The sequence below is a fragment of the Mytilus galloprovincialis genome, chromosome 3, assembly GCF_965363235.1.
Source record: "Mytilus galloprovincialis chromosome 3, xbMytGall1.hap1.1, whole genome shotgun sequence".
In the NCBI taxonomy this organism is placed as follows: domain Eukaryota; kingdom Metazoa; phylum Mollusca; class Bivalvia; order Mytilida; family Mytilidae; genus Mytilus; species Mytilus galloprovincialis.
The window spans coordinates 2,190,939-2,211,305 of record NC_134840.1 but is presented as its reverse complement, the minus strand read 5'-3'; the positions used below and the strand labels follow the sequence as shown (position 1 = coordinate 2,211,305).

The 20,367-nt window shown below is 32.8% G+C and overlaps 1 protein-coding gene across 2 annotated transcripts in view; it reads right to left on the bottom strand.

The window, feature by feature from the left end:
* Positions 1 to 15,491, bottom strand: part of LOC143066932 (filamin-A-like) — a 44,523-nt gene extending 29,032 nt beyond the window's left edge. Inside the window, exon 1 of one of the 2 annotated variants that reach the window (XM_076239793.1) lies at positions 15,071 to 15,491. In XM_076239793.1, the coding sequence (XP_076095908.1) occupies positions 15,071 to 15,383 (313 nt within the window). In that variant the 5' untranslated portion in view covers positions 15,384 to 15,491. The remainder of the gene's footprint in view (positions 1 to 15,070) is intronic. The other variant, XM_076239791.1, reaches the window with a different exon arrangement.
* Between the last annotated feature and the right edge of the window lie 4,876 nt (positions 15,492 to 20,367).

Here is a 20,367-nt window from a genome sequence, read left to right as displayed (position 1 = left end):
GATGAATTAAATCAGAAATAAACAGCTGCGCCATGAGCGCATGATACGCCCGACGTCTGGTGTGGAAGTTTAATGCAATAATCATATATAGTTTCTGAGAAAGTTTTAAGCAATAACCATATATTGTTTTTGAGATACGGCGGGACATGTGACCCCCTCTTTTTTTTTTTACAAACTAAATATCACTAAAATAAAATTTTGAATAAAAACCAAAAAGTATACAGATCTTTAGATTAATATAACAAAGAAGTGTGTAAAGTTTTAAGCAATAATCATAAATTGTTTTTGAGATACGGCGCGACATGTAAAAAAACCCTCCTCCTTTTTTTTTTACAAAATACTGAATAACTCAAAAATTAAATTTTGAATCATCACCAAAAAGTATACGGATCTTAAGATTGATATAACAAAGAAGTGTGTAAAGTTTTAAGCAATAACCATAAATCATTTTTGAGATACGGCGCGACATGTAAAAAAAACCTCCCCATTTTTGACAAAATACTCAATAACTCAAAAATCAAATTTTGAATCATCACCAAAAAGTATACAGATCTTAAGATTAATATAACTAAGAAGTGTGTAAAGTTTTAAGCAATAATCAAAAATCGTTTTTGAGATACAGTGCGACATGTGAAAAAAACACCCCCCTGTTTTAGTTACAAAGTGCCGTAACTCAAAAAGATGTAATTTTATTATCACCAAAAGATCATTTGACCATCATAAGAAACAACTCTATTAATATCCGCGTATTTATCATGTTTATAGATCGGTTACAAACCCAAAATCTAGGCGATAGCAATACATCGGAATGCCCTCACGGTCACCGCGTAAAAAGTGTTTTAATTAATAGATATACTAAGATGTGGTATGAGTGCCAATGAGACAACTCTCCATTGAAGTCACAATCTGTAAAAGTAAATAATTGACTGAACGATAAAGTAGGGAACCCAGAAGTTGAGTTCAGTCCAGTTTTTTGACGGGGTTTCATATTACACTACTGTTTATCTATTCGTCGTTTTTCTATAACCATGGTGTTTCTATGACACCCTTTAACTTTTTAATGTAATGATAGTGTAAGTTCTTTTGTAATTTCTCATTTCAAATAATTCATTTAATGCAATACAACGATATGCTGGATAACATAATTTATTATCAATTCAACAGCATTTTAATGTATATACATACTCTTAATGGTCAGTTTTAATGTCCATGTGACAAAACCACGAACTGCAATTGTAAACTTAAAAAAACAATTATATGAACGAGTGGCTTTTAAAATATAATCACACACAGTTGATCCAAACTCTTGTCCGTTGATATAAAGGTTGGCCAGTTAACGAGTAAAATGTTTATATGTTCAGATAAAAGGTTATGGTTTAATTGTATTGCAATTGAGGACGAAAAACAAGTAATAATGCAATGTCCATTTACATATAGCTTTTGGTGAAATTCTTCTAAATCATGCTTGTCATTTTAACGATAATTTCATGAATACGCATGATGATGGAAACTTATGTTTACATTTAATTGTGATAATTTACTATTTTGCATTGCCAAACCTTGTCACAATATATTATTAAAAAGAAAGTATTTCTTATGTTAAAAGCTTGTTTATACATTACTCGTAACTCGTTTTCGGGTGGCTTGTGTTTACGCTGTTGTTTACCTATTATATATGTCTGTGTATTACAAATATGCACATGAGGTTAGTCTTAGTGAAGTATTTTTCTTGTCTCGTCTCGATTTTTTTTTTCGAGAAACTTTTTAAGAAAAGTAAATTTTAAAAGATATTATTTTTTGTCAATGTACATCCTACAAAGAAATAATTAGCTAAATTCTAGAGCTTAAAAGGTAATTTAAATCTTTCATCTATGTTTTTTTTTTTAATAAAACGAATAGGAAAAATTTCTTTACCTGTAATGTAAATAGAAGACTTAGTTAATGCATTATAATTATAACAAATTACTGCCTTACTGCACGATAATTTTATTATCGCCCTGGATATAACATTATGTTTAAAGCATTATTTCTCTTTACATATTTTTAAAACAAAATAAGGTTTAAAGGACTTTCTCGTATTGCTGTTATAATGAGCTCGATAGATTCGTGTTTGTTGAACTAAATGATGGGCGAAATTCAAAACAAGGACTATCTTAAAAAAGATACGACTTCAGAACTTAAATCTGATGAGTCTTTTTAATCATTTTTGAATACCGTAAATTTGCGTAAAAAGTCTTGAAATTGCAGAAATTAAATTGTGAGTTCAGGCATTTTCCTCCCAAATAAAAACAGGTTTATCGTTATTTATCTTGTAATGGCATGTAGAGTATTTTTCTCAGAGACAAGTGACAAAAAAAAAAGATAATATAAAATATATACAATGTTACACATAAAATCTTAAAGAAAAAAAATGGTTACATTAAGAGAAGATATGTTAATGATAACTTTACAAGCATACATCAACTATAAGAGTCGAAAACCTTTTTGCAGCGCGTTTAACGGACGGATGCCAAAGAAAAAATAATCTTTCTTTTGAACTTCCCCTTTTCTATGTACAGCAGTACCCCATCAGCGCCTGCATATGAAGAATATATCTCCAATTTGACACAAGATTAAGAGCTTGCATTTTCTAGCATGATTATCTTGTTAGACGTTTGCTGCTCACAAGGCAATTATTAAACCGAAAGTTCAAGTGATGCAGTTGAAATAATCTCTTTCAAAAACGGATGCCATTACGAGTTGGTTGCTCGAGATTGAATATCTGATTCAATGATCGGGAAGGCAATGTTTCACGTGACCACTATCCCCGTCCCCTTTTCCTGGAATGTGATCTACCGAGTTATAATTATCACCAGGTTTGTACTTAAACAAGCACCATGACGGGTGCAACATGTGGAACAGGATCTGCTTACATTTCCGGAGCACACCAGATCATCCCTAGTTTTTCTCAATAGGAGTTCGTGTTACTTTGATTTTTACTTTGTTCTTGTTGCTTTTATTTTTTGCATGCATATTATGTTTGTCTATCCTTTGTCATGGAGAATCATTTCAATTAAAAAAAAAAGTTTCATGGTTAGAAAATTACAGACCGTTTACTTTGGTGATGTCTTAGAGCCAATTACCAATCCGCAATTGTGTGATGTTTAATTACTTGATATAACGTATCAACATATTTTATAGAAGTTATATGACGGGTGTCACATGTTAAGCAGGATCTGTTTACCCTTTCAGAGCAAATGAGATCGCCCCTGTCATTTACTTTTCAATGCTGTGTTTGTATACTGTTGTTTGACTTTTTGTTTTTTCGACTACGGAGTGTCCGCTTGGTATCTGTTTCCTCTCCTTTGACAGGTAAAGACATTGTCTATACATGTATATACTATGACACTCTTCATCTCGAGTATTATATTCTGTTCCCATCAAATTCATATATCGATTCTTCATCATGTCTCAAATTTTGACTGCTATGCATGTGCATAAACTTGTCACTGGGGTGATTAATGTGAAAATTAGAATTTCCTTTGAAAAGAGTCAATGAAAGAAAAGTTTATAGCGTTAAAGGTAATAAAGTTTCAATTGAAGATTTTACGAAATTGGTATAAATCTCGTCCTGAACAAGCATGACATATTTGCCACTGGACGTTAAGAAACAATCACCAATCAATCAAGGCACAAATAATTTGAAATCATGTGTGAATTTGAAGCTACACCCAGGCAACAGGCATATATAACCACAAGTATTTATAGATGTACTGGAATACCTTGTACACACTACTTCACATATAGATGATTGGTCATGCACTCACTACTTCAAATGTAGATTATTTGTCATGCACACTGCACAAAGATGACAGGTACTTGACACGGTAATTAAACTCTGGTAACTTGTGAGTATACACCTACAGATAACTTTAAATTCCATTAACAAACCGACATGTTTGATACTGGTTTGATGCATTTTATCAATCCATTAGATTTGATTAAATTTGATTGAAAGATTTACATATTGGTTGTTTTTTTAAGACAATGTCCTAATCTGATTATCATAGAAGGACTAAGCATAAACTCATTAGAACCAATGCTTTAAAGGGTAGTACAACAAGTTTTTTGGCATTGGAGACAGTCTTTGACAAAGGATGTCAACAAGTTGGTCACTGCCACTGTGTAGCATTGTTGGCTATATTTAATAGAAAGGGTGTTGACAAGTGGGTCTCCGCCGCGGTGTGGCATAGGTGGTCTTTGATAGAAAGGGTTTAACATTATTTATGTATGTGCCTGTCCCAAGTCAGGAGCCTGTAATTCTGTGGTTGTCGTTTGTTTATGTGTTACATATTTATATTTCGTTCATTTTTTTACACAAATAAGGCCGTTAGTTTTCTCGTTTGATTTGTTTTACATTGTCTTATCGGGGCCTTTTATAGCTGACTGTGCGGTATGGGCTTTGCTCATTGTTGAAGGCCGTACGGTGACCTATAGTTGTTTATGTCTGTCTAATTTTGGTCTTTTGTGGATAGTTGTCTCATTGGCATTCATGTCACATCTTCCTTTTTCATATTAGGCGAATGAGTCTCTGCCACTGTGTAGCATTGGTGGCAGTCTTCGATAGAAAGGGTGATGACGAGTGAATCTATGCCACTGTGTATCATCGGTAGCAGTTTTTGATAGAAAGGGTTTTGACGACTGGGACTATGCCGCTGTGTGGCGTAAGTGGTTGTTGCGTGTCGATTTCCCGTCCGATTAGTGCTGTCAGTAGATAGTTTATCATAATATGCAATTAAGTTTTCATTTGTTAAAGGGATTTAGTATTTAATCAAATTCAGATCTTTCATTTAAAGAAATGATAGTTTAGTAAAAGACATTAAGGAACAACGTACGAGTCCATGACGAACAAAGATACAAATGGATGCAAATTCCTCTAATTTTCTTGTCTTATCACTTAGTCTAAATAAAAACAGGCGGAATCTGTGTTGTATGATAAAAAAGTTGGTTGAAAATGACTTTAAAGACAATTGTCGACAACTTTAGGGTTGGGTGATTTTTGGAACAAATGCAAAGTAAGGGTTATTTTGAACGGACTTAAACCAAGTTCACCACTTTTCAACATACGCACCATTTTCACGATTTTGTCATTTAAAGCTTGGCTAATGTCATGAATTTTCCCGCCCTTATTGTAAGGAAACTGCAATAAACATCTGAGTAAATGCCAGGACTTTCTGACAACCAGCGACATGCAGTTTCGGGCATGATCCAATGAAGCCTTTCACAGCATACAATAACCCAAATCATCCACAAATTCAACAAAAATGGATCAGTTAATGATAAGCCACATCCCGGGGTTCAAAAAGCAAGAAACGCTCAGCAAAACCGATACATTTGGTCTTTAACATATCCGATATCGACTCTGATGGATGTCCAAAGGTCACGTGAGTTCAATGGTGGTCACGGTAGATCCTATGGAGCAATTTCAGTAAAGCACCATTTGCGCAGAAATTCAACGGTTAAAGAGGACCACAGTCGACATCTAAACGGCTGTCTGGTGTAAACATCGAATTCTGTAGACCAAAAATCATTCATTATGTACCAAAAATCATCAGTGGTGGTTACATAGACGTTTGGCACCAGCCTTGGCCAAAAGTCGTGCGTTTCGCCAGATTTAGGTCCGATAGAGCAAATTTTGCATCAGATTTGACATGGTTTAGACGATGAAAACCACCACCAATATCATAAAGTCAGCTTGAGTTTGCTTTACAGGACAAGTGGAATAACATTCCTCGAGATCACATTAAACGTCCGGGATGATCAATTCCACGGCGCTGTCGAGATTGCGCTGCACAACGGGGTTGTAACATTTTTAGTTAGGACTGTGATTTGATGATTCAACATTGGATGTTTCGTTTATCTATTGCGCCCGAAAGATGACAATGAAACATTTTTGTTTGATATCGATCTATTGTTAGAATTGTTAATTTTCAAGAACAATTCAGTTTGAAAGATTATGATTTCTAATATAAATTTTATTTTTGAAAAACCAAGTGTTGCGTTTTCATTGGCACTCAGTATATATAAATAGAACCATACAAATAGTTAGCAAATACATATTAAAAAAGATGTGATATGATTGCCAATGAGACAATTCTCCACAACAGACCAAAATGACATAGAAATTAACAATTACAGGTCGCCGCACAACCTTCAACAATGAGCAAAGCTAATGCAGCATAGTCGGCTATAAAAGGTCTCGAAATGACAATGTGAAACAATTCAAAGTAGAAAAATAACAGGCTTATTTATGTACAAAAAATAAAGAAAAAACGAATATGTAACACATAAACAAACGACAACCACTGAATTACAGGCTCCTTATATCATGTTCTCAGATATCATATCTCTGATGGCATCTCCCAATTTAAAAAAATCACGAAAAATTGAACCTATTATGTGTTGCTCTCCTAACTATAAAATGTATCCAAAATCAAAGATGTGGAACATATTCTATCATAATCATTTGGTAACTAATGCAATTAGTGTCTCTTCCATGCCTGTCTTGAACATAAAAACTAAACTAAATATAAAATAAACAATACTCCTAATGCTCCGGTTGGTTGTCATCGTGCAACACAGTTAACAACACATATAGGAAAATCATAGAACTACATTTATCATAAAACACTGTCAAACATCCAAACATACTATCCACACTCATCTGTGTCCACACTTGTATGATAAATAAAACGTTTCTATAACGTAGGTCAACTGAACAAGGATTGATCAGTAAATCACATTTTTCGTTTTGAAATGCCTCGGGCAGTATTCATTCTATCACCAAGGTTTATTGACTGAATAATAAACTTCCAATACATAAAACCTTGGAGAATTGGTTAATGCGTTTGGGGTGTGTACCTTGTTTATAGTCAATTTAACTGGACAAAGTGTTGTTGCATAATTAATGTTATGGAATGGTGATTAAAGGTCATTTTATTTTTAAGAAAGGTCGAAATGAAAATTTGAACTACCGCAGCCTAACTAATGTTGGTTAAAAAAAGAGGGACGAAAGATACCAAAGGGACAGTCAAACTCATAAATCTAAAACAAACTGACAACTCCATGGCTAAAAATGAAAAAGACAAACAGAAAAACAATAGTACAAACGACACAACATAGAAAACTAAAGAATAAACAACACGAACCCCACCAAAAACTAGGGGTGATCTCAGGTGCTCCGGAAGGGTAAGCAGATCCTGCTCCACATGTGGCACCCGTCGTGTTGCTTATGTGATTACAAATCCGGTAAATAGTCTAATTCGGTAGGTCATATTCATGAAAGGGAAGGGGATTGTAGTTACGACGTAAGGAACATATCCGATATCATTTGTGAAACGGTTATTCCATAACGGTCAACCAACTCGTGATGGCGTCCGTAAAATTTACGAAGGGATGATTTCAACTTCACTATTTGGAACTCTTGGTTTAATAGCTTCCTTGTGAGCAGCAAACCTCTATCAAGAAAATCATGATAGGAAATGCAAGCACGGGAATAACGTATCAATTGGGAGATATATACCCCGTATGCAGGTGCTGCTGGAATGTTAAAATGTCTCGCCAAATTATCCAGTGTTATCAGGGTGATTCTTAGCTTATTTATGGCGACATTTTGTTAAAAACAGGGTCAGGTGATTTGTTGTCACCCTCGCAATAGCTATGTAATACGACTATTGGGATATACTATTAGCAGGAGAGCACTTTAAAATTCTTTCCTGATAAATTACAAATTAAGTAAAATAAAAAACATCGGTATACAAATGAAAACAACACTATGAAAACATTTCTCGTTCGAATCGGATAAGTGGACCTACCGCACCAAGAACGCTTAAAGCCCCCCAAAAAACTTAAAATCTGGATGTAGAAATACGTACCAAGCCACGTCAAGAGTCATACGACCAAAAGTAACATGATAGCCCAAAGCCAACTTGAAAACTACGATATAAGTGAAATAATACACAACGTCAGCACCTAGAATCTCAAGAGCATTCTGAATTATTTGTAAAGTTGACATTAAACATCTAGTTATTGGTACTTTCCGAAGAACTAGTACCTTTTCATGTCTGCGTATTATTTATAATAAACCCAGAGAGAAATATAATATTTATCTAAGTTTTGCACAAAATCTTGTTTTATCATTATGGTTTTTATCATCAGTGGGAGTGATATTCATGGAGGATCATTTTCTTTTGAAACACACTTTAAACCTAAATTAAAATTTATGAACCATGCAAAATTTTCAGCTTGTGAATATTATATATTAAAATTGATGTCAGTTAAATCGTCCTTGGTAGAGGTATACCGTCTTTATAAAAATAATGTATTATCATATTATTCGTGTCTTTATTGAGCAGAAAGTTGTAAATTGGTATAGCATATAGATATCTATGATATCTGACAAATAGCTATCATCTTCACAAGCATAATATTATAGTTTTTCACCGATCATTTTCAAAATTTTTACATTGAGTTGGCATTAGTATTTTCTGTTTAATTAATAAAAAATCTGATAATTCATATTTTTTGCCATAAGGGTCGTTTTTGCTTGTCGGGCGTCATATATAAATGTCAAGGTATTTGGTCTTTTCACTTTATATAAACTTTGTACATTTATCTTTATCTATATATATTATAAGAACACATTCAACCGAAAAAAACCTCGTCTTTGTTATTTTATTTTAAGTGTGAAACAGCAACGAGACGATAAATAAAAAATACATTAAAAGGTCATCCAGGACGATTTACAATTGTCCATAAATAGCAGGGACTACTTATATATTAGTATCATATCTCTTCAACATCAAGTTCACAAAAATAAAACATACAAACAACATACGATAAAACAGAAACAAACAAAACAACATCACCAAAATAACCCAACCCTTCTCACCCTAAAAATAATAAGAAAACATCAAAATAGAGAGAAATAGAGAGAAACCCGAAACTAGTTAACAAAACCAACGTAACATAGCCACGTTCGAGGTTCCTGGACATGAGGCGAAGTCTAACCAGTTCTTTTAGAACTCACATTTTCCTAATTCAATCGGTACAGACAATAAAAATCAATAAAGAAAACATATACATGCGAAACAGTTAAGAAAAGTTTTGACCAATTTTTGAAAACACAATCACTGTTTTTAATATTTTTTGTGATCATTTAAAGTTGAGATTTCATTGCAAACACGTGCTCATTTAACCAATTGAGAAATATACACTATTATACATCCCAAACAAGGAAAGGAAATTGCCAAAAGGAAAAGTAACATCGCCTAGTTTGTCAAAATGTGCCTTTACTTCTTAATAACAATAAATTATATGTTAGTAGGAGTTTTTATTTTGCGTTTGACTATAATTTTAAAAAAAGTAATTGGAGGTTACCTGCTAATGTACCTTTAAGAGCTCATACGACCGCCCTGTTAATCAAATAAAACATAAAAATCATTAAAATAACATTACTCATTACATTTTTCATACTAGCACTCATCAAGGGAAGGTCTCTTGTGGAATACATGTACATTTTACCTTAGTCGTGATGACACAATTTGATTGTGGCGTAATTTAAATGTCAATAAGGAGAATATTCAGATTTGTAGCAAGATGAGCCCAATTCTTTGAACACTGACTTTATAGAAAGCGTAGCCCTAATAGTTGGTGCCAGTGTAGAATAAGAATATATATTTATCCGTAACGTATACAACCTTGTTGAGTTAGGGTTTGTTTTGTAATATTTCTGAGCATGTGCAAGTCAAATATTTTCTGTTTAGTGTAATTTCCAGATTTTTTCCTAATTTTATGGTATTTCATGGTTAAATCGTTTTTGAAGTGTATAATTTACACTACACTGAAAACTTTTATCTAAATGCATAGTTTCAAATTTAACTTTTGTTAAAATTTTGTTTCGTTGGATCTGAATGGCAATAATCCACGATCCAAACTAGTAATACGAATAACGGAACGACAATTTCATTTTATGGGGAGCGGAGCAAGAGGATTTGAAAAAAAATAATCTGGTCTGTATAGAGCTGGAAAAAATAACCTTGCATAAAACAGGATGAAAATTAATAATCTGCAACAATAACTGTAGGTAAAAAAAGTACATATCCCCCCCCCCCCCCCCCCAGAATATCAAATGGTCGTCCCCTAATTAAAGGTATCATTTTTTAACTATTGTATAAGTTAGTAAATAGATTTTCTTTAAACTTGTATTTATGACGCCATGGGGCTTGTCAAATTATAATTACTACATGTATATTCAACTGGAAAGATCATTGACTTATTTAGTGATTTAACTGTTTGACATGTATTTATCTTCCACCGGTAAAACTAACTTCAATTGTTCTATTGTATATACTTTTTCAAACTATTTTGTCTATGCAGTAAATTCTCACTGGGGTAAAGCTGATGACCGTAACTGCATTCACGGTCATCCCAAGATGTCGGATGAAAAATTAGGTCAGTTTCTGTATTGTCTGTTAAAGTGTTTCTATATCATTTTCTTTACAAATCATACATTGAAACGATGTAAATTTATAAACGAATTACTCGGAAATCACTAATTACTTCTGAGAAATGTGCATGAAACGGGAAATTCGATTTGAAAAAATGGCCAAGATGACCGTAAATCACAATCGAGATGACCGTAACAGAATCAGCGATTCATAACAAGGCTGACCGTAACTGCTTTTAAGATGACCGTAATTTGTAAATGATGACCGTAACTTTTAAAGGATGACCCTCAATTCTAAGAAATATCCGTATTTATATAACTATCTTTTTGTATCAAATGATTAATCGTGTTGGTATACACATATTAATATGAGAGTTTTATCCTATAGGTAGAAGAAAATAAGACGTGCTTCAAATGCAAAGATTACCATATGTATCTTTTTTACAGTAGAGGGTTTAATTTTTAAAATGAATTTGCCAAAAGACATGCAAATGAACAGGAAGGGAAAACATGCTACAAAAGCGCGATAAAATGACACCTTATAAGCATAATGAAAAAAATGCGGTGCACAGCCTTCAACTGCTCGACAAAAGATTTTTTTTTGTTTCTGGGATTCCTTTTAATGACATATAATAAATACACATTTTTAAAAATGCCAAAAAATTGCATGTACACCCATTGATAGTATATCGTCTTTCATTTTGTCGTGCAAAAAAAATAACAAATATTTTGAAAATATCATTCGAATAAACTAGTGAAGGTGAGCTCCAGCAAAGTAGATCCTTAAAATAGTATTGTACGAAAAGCGTATCACAAGGCGGAACGTTGTCAATTTGTATATATACAGAAATGTTATTCATACAGTCAGGATTCTACTTCTTCAAAATTATCTCCCCATTACGCCAGTTCATGCTCACAATCGTAGAAATGGAAGCCATTGTAGGGATGACGCTCTGCCAATTTTGCTCTTGAAAACTGATAAATTTATCCACATAGCACCATTACGATCGATCGTTATATGTCAGTTATATTTTAAAAGACAAATGTATCTACTAGCTAATGAGCATTAGTTAATGATCTTGTCTGCATTGATTCAACTTAAAAATATTGTCTGTTCGGATGTCAGATGGAATGTTTGAAAATTCTTAAGTATTTAAAAAAATTCTAATTAAATATTTCGTGGAAGGGCAGACTAAACATTTTCAGTGGTTGAAGATTATAAACCCTAGTTATCACACACAAGAAAATCATATTTTTTCGAAGATATCCATTTTCATCATCCAAATTAAAAGACTGTTGTCAAGTACTTAGAAAAAATAGCTATTCGAACACACCTACTCTGTTTTTGTGATTCATTAGATAGGTATCTCACTTGACCCATATATTTCATCTTTTCGTACTGTCAATTTTCTACGTTATAAAGTCAACCTGTAGCTTTGATATATAATAATGATAGAATCTGAAGCGAGATGCTATATAAAATACTCTTGCTTTGTACGTTTTAAAGACAAAATATGCACCCCAAACATGCCCTAACATAAAAGGTGCACTCGATTTTTCTCTTTTCGATACAATCGTTACCTGTTTTGGGGAATTTTTTCTTGATTCACATAATGGAAGGGCAGACACGAAAATTTCTGAACTAAAATATTGATATGTTCTCCGTCCGTGATAAAAAAAAAATTCGGAGGTTATGCATTTTCTACATCCAACTTATAGATACTATAATATATAAAAAAGAAGATGTGGTATTATTGCCAATGAGACAACTATCCAAAAAAGACCAAAATGACACAAACATTAACAACTATAGGTAACCGTAAGGCCTTCAACAATGAGCAAAGCCCATACCGCATAGTCAGTTATAAAAGGCCCCGATAAGAACCATGTCGTCGACTTGATATCTTATTGTTTTGCATTACTATGTAATAGATACATTGAAAACTTATGCAAATGGTGTTTTTAAAATAAGAAAATTGTCGTTTTATTTGTTTCTATTAACTTTTTAAAATTTTGTTACTATATCAAACATTACATTTAACATTTATCGCTTTCTCGATAAACACAGAGCTTCGATTCTTTTGTTCTATTTCAAAAGTGTTTCCGCCTGCATATATCAAGACAAATTAAGATTTTAATCTGCTTCCTATGGAACCATACACATGGGCTCGATTACCAAATATTCGTATGTATTATTAATGTTTTTAATGCTCCATTTATTGGCATTATGTTTTTCTGGTCTGTGCGTACGTTCGTCCCTTCGTCTGTTTGTTTGTCCGTTTGTCCAGCTTCAAGTTAAATAAAATTGAAACTTAGTACACATTTTCCCTATGGTATGATCTTTTTAATTCTAATGCCAAATTACAGTTTTATCCCATTTTCATAGTCCACTAAACATAGAAAATGATAGTGTAGATGAGGAATCTGTGTACTAGGGACACATTCATGTTTCTTCAAATTTTCGTCGTATCGCTGTCAATTTGTGTTAAAATTTTAACGTCGATATCAATAAATATTTCATTGTTTACGAGAAATATGCAATTTACTATCATTGTTATAAATCCTAAATATGGCCAATTATATTATAGTTTAAAAAAAGAAATTTATGACACATATTTATATCCGCTAACCGAGCCCCTATTGAGATCGACAAACTCAACAAAAAAGCTTTGAATACAATACGGATATTTCTTAGAATTGATGGTCATCCTATAAAAGTTACGGTCGTCCTATATAAATAACAGTCAGTCTTTACACAAATTACGGTCATCCTTTACAAGTTACGGTCATCTTTTTACCAATCACGGTCATCCTTGTTTTATGTTACGGTCATCTTGAAAATATTTTGATTATGATTTACGGTCATCTTAACAATTTTTTCAAATCGAATTTCCCGTTTCATGCACATTTCTCGGAAGTAATTAGTGATTTTCGAGTGATTCTTTTATAAATTTACATCGTTTCAATGTATAATTTGTAAAGAAAATGATATAGAAACACTTTAACAGACAATACATAAACTGACCTAATTTTTCATCCGACATCTTGGGATGACCGTGAATGCAGTTACGGTCATCAGCTTTTCCCCAGTGAAATTCTGCATCGTTATACATGTTGTCTGAGACCAAGAATGTAGATGCAAAAATATAAGATTAAGCAAGTTATTCTTTTTATTTCCCTGGCTTAATAAACAACAAGATGTTTGTATTCCTGCTAGTCTGCGATTGATACATTATATTTTCCCAACGTATATAACCAATGCATACTTGCTATAACAAAGCTGAAACTGTTGAATCATAAACTTTGCACTGCAACCAAAAATGCATTTAAACTTACTCTTCATTCACTAGTTACAATGCATCTAATCGTTTGTCTGCATTATTATCGACTCCTAATTGAACGATGGACAGTTAGTGCGTGAATTTTTCTTGCTACCTGATTGGAAGATATTACGAGACGTGAATAATCAAAGTTTATTGTTTGGTTAGGACAATCCAAACCTAGTAAATGTCCTTCAATCCCGTAGAGTATCGGATTTGTCCTCTCTATTTTAGCAATTAGATTTTGCCTGGTCATTAATCATGCATATTGATACACAGGTAACTTTTATCTATAAATAGCCGAATCTTCTAGAGTTTCGTAAACAACAACGTTCATAACGTGTGACCTCACGTGGGTGGTAAAATTGTTGATTGATGCACGTGGCTATTCTAGTAAATGAATTAATCTACCGTGAAAGCGAGAGCACTTTCCATTTTCATCAGCTAAGAGTCGACTTAGCCCTTTTTGAAAGGCTATCGCTTGTATTATACATTGCATCAAACGGTCAAACCGTTACTCTGCATTGACTTAGACAATGCCCCTAATCGTTGTTATGCATTTCCACAATATGTGCAGCTTTGCATTGCACTTATTGCAACGAAATGTAATTCTCATCTTTACATTTCTATATTGATTTGCTTTGTAAGAAACATTACATCTCACCATATCTCTATATTTCACGAACAGTATATATATGCTTCTGAATTACATTCACATTTGTCTGTATTTCCATAAATATTAGATTTCTATAATTGTCCTACAATACCTCGAATATTACATCTCTGCATTGATAGATGCATTGCTACGGACATTAGATATCTCCATTGCTATATTTATCGCTACGAACATTACATCTCTCAATAGGTAGATAAATTGCTACGAACATTAAATCTGTTAATTGCTAGATACAGATCATTTCGTTCATCTAAGCAACGAAACGAAAGGATACAAATTATTTAGCTCAACCGTTTTGATAAAATAACAAAGTAGAATTTTATGACACGATGAATTACTTTAATGACAACATTAAAATCAGAAACATTTCGTCATGCTGATGCATTTTATGTAATGCTGATGCATTTTATGTAATTCATTTTCATCACTTTTGTTGAATTCATAATATATTAATATGGTAAAGATTTGAAGGGACTCACTTGGGGTTCGAAAAATGATGTTTCTGTAGCCAAATACTAAAACAATTGCTTCAAAATTGACTACCATAAAGTATATTTACTATAGAGATTTCACTCTGTATCTACTTACCTATACTGACTATCCTTACGCCATCACTAGTTATAGCCTCCAATGCTACGGTGATATTTTGTAGCCGTGCATACTGATTGTCCGACCTGTTAGTTATACCCAATATCTGCTGTCTTTGTAATACTTCCACTAATGTACCTAAATGTTCCGATAGTTCACTTCTTATATCACGAACGACAATCCCTTTGGTGTTTAGTTGTTCGTTTACCCAGTTTGTGAATGTGTTTTTCTGTATATCCTCCCATTGCATGTTACTAGTAGGCACCAGATCGTATAGACTGTCCTTGGTAAAGGATATTGTCTTCCTATTCATAATTACAGGTCTACTACTCTATTTACATCCGAGAAAGTTCAATGAACGCTCACAACGTGAGACCTTTAGAATTTATACCCTTGTATATAACACATTATTACGCCATCCTTTTCAATTTGTCCGTCAGTTCGAATTTGGCAAAGACTTTTAGTTATCAGTATATAAATACAAGGACTTTTGCATTATATCAACAACGCCCCGAGCTGATTTTCGGCATGGTCGGTTGAACCTATGTTATCATTACACCGTAACCACCAAGGATACTGGGTTTATTCATAACTTCTTCACTAAATTCCGAGCCAATTTTAATATTTTTTACCAAATTTGAATTTGAAAGATTGCTCATTCATGTCTTTAATATATGTAGGAGGTAAAAACCGGTTTACATTTGCTTACTTAAAGTCAGATATGTAAATGTAAAAAAAATAATGTTTGAATCTTTTAAAAGACCCATCTTTCGTTTACAAGTAGTAGTACAGATACATATTAAGATTTGATCCAAATATTCACTAACTCTACAGAACTTTCTAAAGACTTGTTTTTTTTTACCGAGGGAATTCCTAACCCATTGATCTTTTACCAAACTTACTTAACAGGTGAATAAGAAAACCGGTTTGCACATAATGTGTACATTATATTAAAAGTGTGCATACTAATAGACATTAAAGTCATATACAGTTATGCATTATGTAAACATTTAATTTATGACACAATATAATATACCTGCTATGAAGAAGACATCAAAATAGTTACTTAATAGTCTACAAACAGTAATGAGGTAAAGAAAAACAAAACAGAAAAAGTTTATTTTGCTTAAAATAAACACAGATGAGATGCATACATTTACATGTTGTATGTATACATATTAGATGTAGAAAACATTCCGTGCATTCATTTTAATTATGAAAGTCTTTGATGCAATGTGATTTTGGAAAACATATAGTGAATGTCATTCTAATCTTGTAATTTTCACAATAAAGCAAAGATGCGTTAAAAGTTGATGAAATGTAAAACACATCTTTTATCGAGCGAAGTTGGTTTTTAGTTTTTATTCCGTTACATATTTACTATCAATTTAAGCTGCAGTACCAATTCAAATCGTATTACATTTATATTGACGTGCTTTTTCATCTGAAAGACACTTAAAAAATAATCAAGCAATTCATGGTGGCGACATAAAAGTATTATTATCGAAGATAACCTGTAATCTGAATGTTTATACCACATGAGATCTATATAAGAATAAGAATAAGAATAAGAATATTTTATTATTCCAATCAAGGGCCCTTGATGGGCAGCATAACATGTACACATAGAACAATACATCATGATTTGTAACAGAAAACATTTTTATATAATAAAAGGAAACATTAAAAAAAGTTCAAATAGGTGTTATTATCTTCATTCTATAAAAATCAAATACATTTAGTTCCAGGCAGGATGAGAACCATAAAATCATTACAATTATCATTGTTATTACATACATTAATTAAAATTTCGTCTAACTTCTAGACATGTAATAATATAGCTCCCTAAATATTTAAGTATAGACAAATTTTCATTAGTGAATAACCAAACAAATTTTGCCTCATTTGAAAGATGTATAAAATTAGGACAAATACAGTTTATCTCCTCGAAAAATACTTCAAACTGTAATCAAAATGATATCATTTTTTCTTGTTTAATGCATAAACTTTCTGTCATTTAAAAAAAATTAATATTCGGTCTTCATCGCAAATTTTAATTTCAAAGCTCATTCAAGACCGACGACAACAACACGTATTGTATATGATCGACCATGTTCATGGACCCTGTTCAGTTAAAATGGAAAGTCAATTTATCGATTATTTAAACATTTTTCAACCCCTTTTAAAGTCCTAAAATTAAAGTCCGGTTACTCCTGTCTTCTATTAATTTTAGTTACTCTGACAGTCAAGACGTCGACATCAATACGTATCTTCCTGCAATGTATACACATGACCATATATGAATATAAGATGTGGTACAAGTGTCAATGCGACAACTCTTTATCCAAATAAACTCATCATAGATACCAGGATTGAAATTTTATATTTACGCCAGACGCGCGTTTCGTCTACTCATCAGTGACGCTCGAATAAAAAAATGTTTTAAAGGCCAAATAAAGTACGAAGTTGAAGAGCATTGAGAACCAAAAATTACTAAATGTTTGCATGTGTGTTTGCTTTAGTTACATGGACGTTTAATAACCCTTTTCAGGTAGTAAAATACTTGCTGTCCCATTGTATAGTGATTACAGCACAAATCTGTCGAAACAGAATTATTAGGAAGAACCACTGAAATCGATATAACATAAGAGTTATGGTTGACCGATACCATATGCATAAATCTCAAATCAATAGCGACATGTTTGTTTTAGATACCTGAATAGTGGTCCAAATTGTTATTTTACTGATTGTGTGTTTTCCACGGCTATGACGTTTTAGCTGAGTGTGGATCTTTCGACGCATTCGTTTTCGCTTCTTCTGGAATTCATGCAATTCCCTCAGTTTAGGTGTGTTACCTTGATAATCTTTACTTTTGAAAATCGGTAAACTACTATAGTACTGTTGCCTCTAATTTACACAGTAATCCATGTTGAGTAATTTATATTTTCTGATATGTAGCATGAAGATTCTAATCTTAAGTATGATCGGTTACTGTACTTCATTATATCCCATTCATAAACTTCACAACCAGCACATGAAGACACGATCGTGTATCAACACAAATTCTTAATGTTCTTACACACAAAATGTTTAGAATATAAAAAAATAAGATGTGGTATGATTGCCAATGAGACAACTCTCCACAAGAGACCAAAATGACACAGAAATTAACAACTATAGGTCACCATACGGCCTTCAACAATGAGCAAAGCCAATACCGCATAGTCAGCTACAAAAGGCCCCGAAATAACAATGTAAAACAATTCAAACGAGGAAAACTAACGGCCTAATTTATGTACAAAAATGAACAAAAAGCAAATATGTAACACATAAACAAGCGACTACCATTGAATTACAGGCTCCTGACTTGGGACAGGCACATACATACAGAACGTGGCGGGGTTAAACATGTTAGCGGGATAACAACCCTCCCCTAACCTGGGACAGTGGTATAACAGTATAACACAAGAACGAACTATAAAAATCAGTTGAAAAAGGCTTAACTCATCAGATGGATAAAAATAGAGAAGTCTTTTTGTTTTCATACTCGAAAGTAGCATATTAATGTTTATCTAAAATTATGTTTGGATTAGTAAGATTTAATAAGAGTAAGCCCCGCTTGTCATTTAATGATGCAGATTAAGAAAGGTTATAGTGCTATAATGCATCTGTTTTTAAATAAAGCCCTACTTACTCCAACAATAAACAGATACTAGTAAATCAGTCAATTTAATTTAACGATACGATGAATTAATTACACTGATAATAATTTCTGTTAAAAAAAAATTGACGGAGGAATAACAGAGTTACATTTCTTTTCCCAGTTAGATAGTGGGTACCAGATTTCATATTAGAATAATTGAGACTATCTTTTCAGAATAACCAAAGATTTTTTGCTTCACATAATACACTAATAACACATTTTTATTAGTTTCTAGTCTAGCAGTTCCTCTCAGGTCTAGAGATGTATGATATTTCATTTCTTCAAACTATACACTAAAAGATACAAACTAAAATACTAAAAGATCATATTAATAAGCGCATGCATACACAAATGTGATTGGTTGATTGATGTTTGCTTAATGTCCAGTAGCGAATAGTTCAATGCATATTTCGAACAAAAATAAATGGACCAGTCATTAATTTAACTTGAAAATGAGGATTAATTGGATGGGGAAGACTAACTTTTACTTTGTAACAAGGAACATAAGGAGCTGCTAGTAATACACCCTACAAGGTTTTAATTTCCCATTCCTACAGATTGTTGTTGTGTATTTATACATCCGTCACAGTCAACTGGAAATATAAAAAAGAAGATGTGGTATGATTGCCAATGAGGCAACTATCAACAAAAGACCAAAATGACACAGACATTAACAACTATAGGTCACCGTACGGCCTTCAACAATGAGCAAACCCCATACCGCATAGTCAGCTATAATAGGCCCCGATAAGACAATGTAAAACAATTCAAACGAGAAAACTAACGGTCTTATTTATGTAAAAAAATGAACGAAAAGCTTCTTTTTGGCATGGGTTTTATTGCTAGAAGGGGGAATTCTTTGAATAAATTTAGATATACTAAGTCATCCCTTGGGTCATTATGATAGAAAAGAATTCCCATGCTCTTAATACCCTGCAAAATCTTTTTAAAACTAAGAGCATTGCATTAATTGGTATTGTTTGTACCTATAAATTATTTTATTTAAAAGGTTGGAGATTCTGATGCTTATACCTTGTATACAAATGCCATATGCTACGAATTTTGCGTCATGTTTTCATTGCCCCTATTCTTTATTGTGTATAGTTTAGCGACTGCTTAAAATAATGTTTAGTTATTGACATGTGTTTATTGTTACACATTATGAGTAATGTGAAACCTATATCAAGTTTATGGATTCTTGCAAGATCTTCGTGTCCGTCAAACAGGGGTCGCTTGACCATGTCGTCATTCTAAAAAGTAAAATCACAAAAATACTGAACTCCTAGGTTCAAAACAGAAAGTCCCTAATTAAATGGCAAAATTAAAAGCCCAAACGAATGCAAACAACTGTCATATTTATGACTTGGTACAGGCATAGTCTTATGTAGAAAATGGTGGATTGAACCGGATTTTATAGCCAACTAAACCTCTCACTTGTATGACAGTTGTATCAAATTTAACTCTATTGACAGCGATGAGTGAACAAAACAAACAGTCATAATAGGTAAAAATGTCAAAATTACAGCAGTCAACATTGTGTTATAATCCTAATCACTAAAAAAACCCATACAAATATGTAACAAAGAAGCACAAA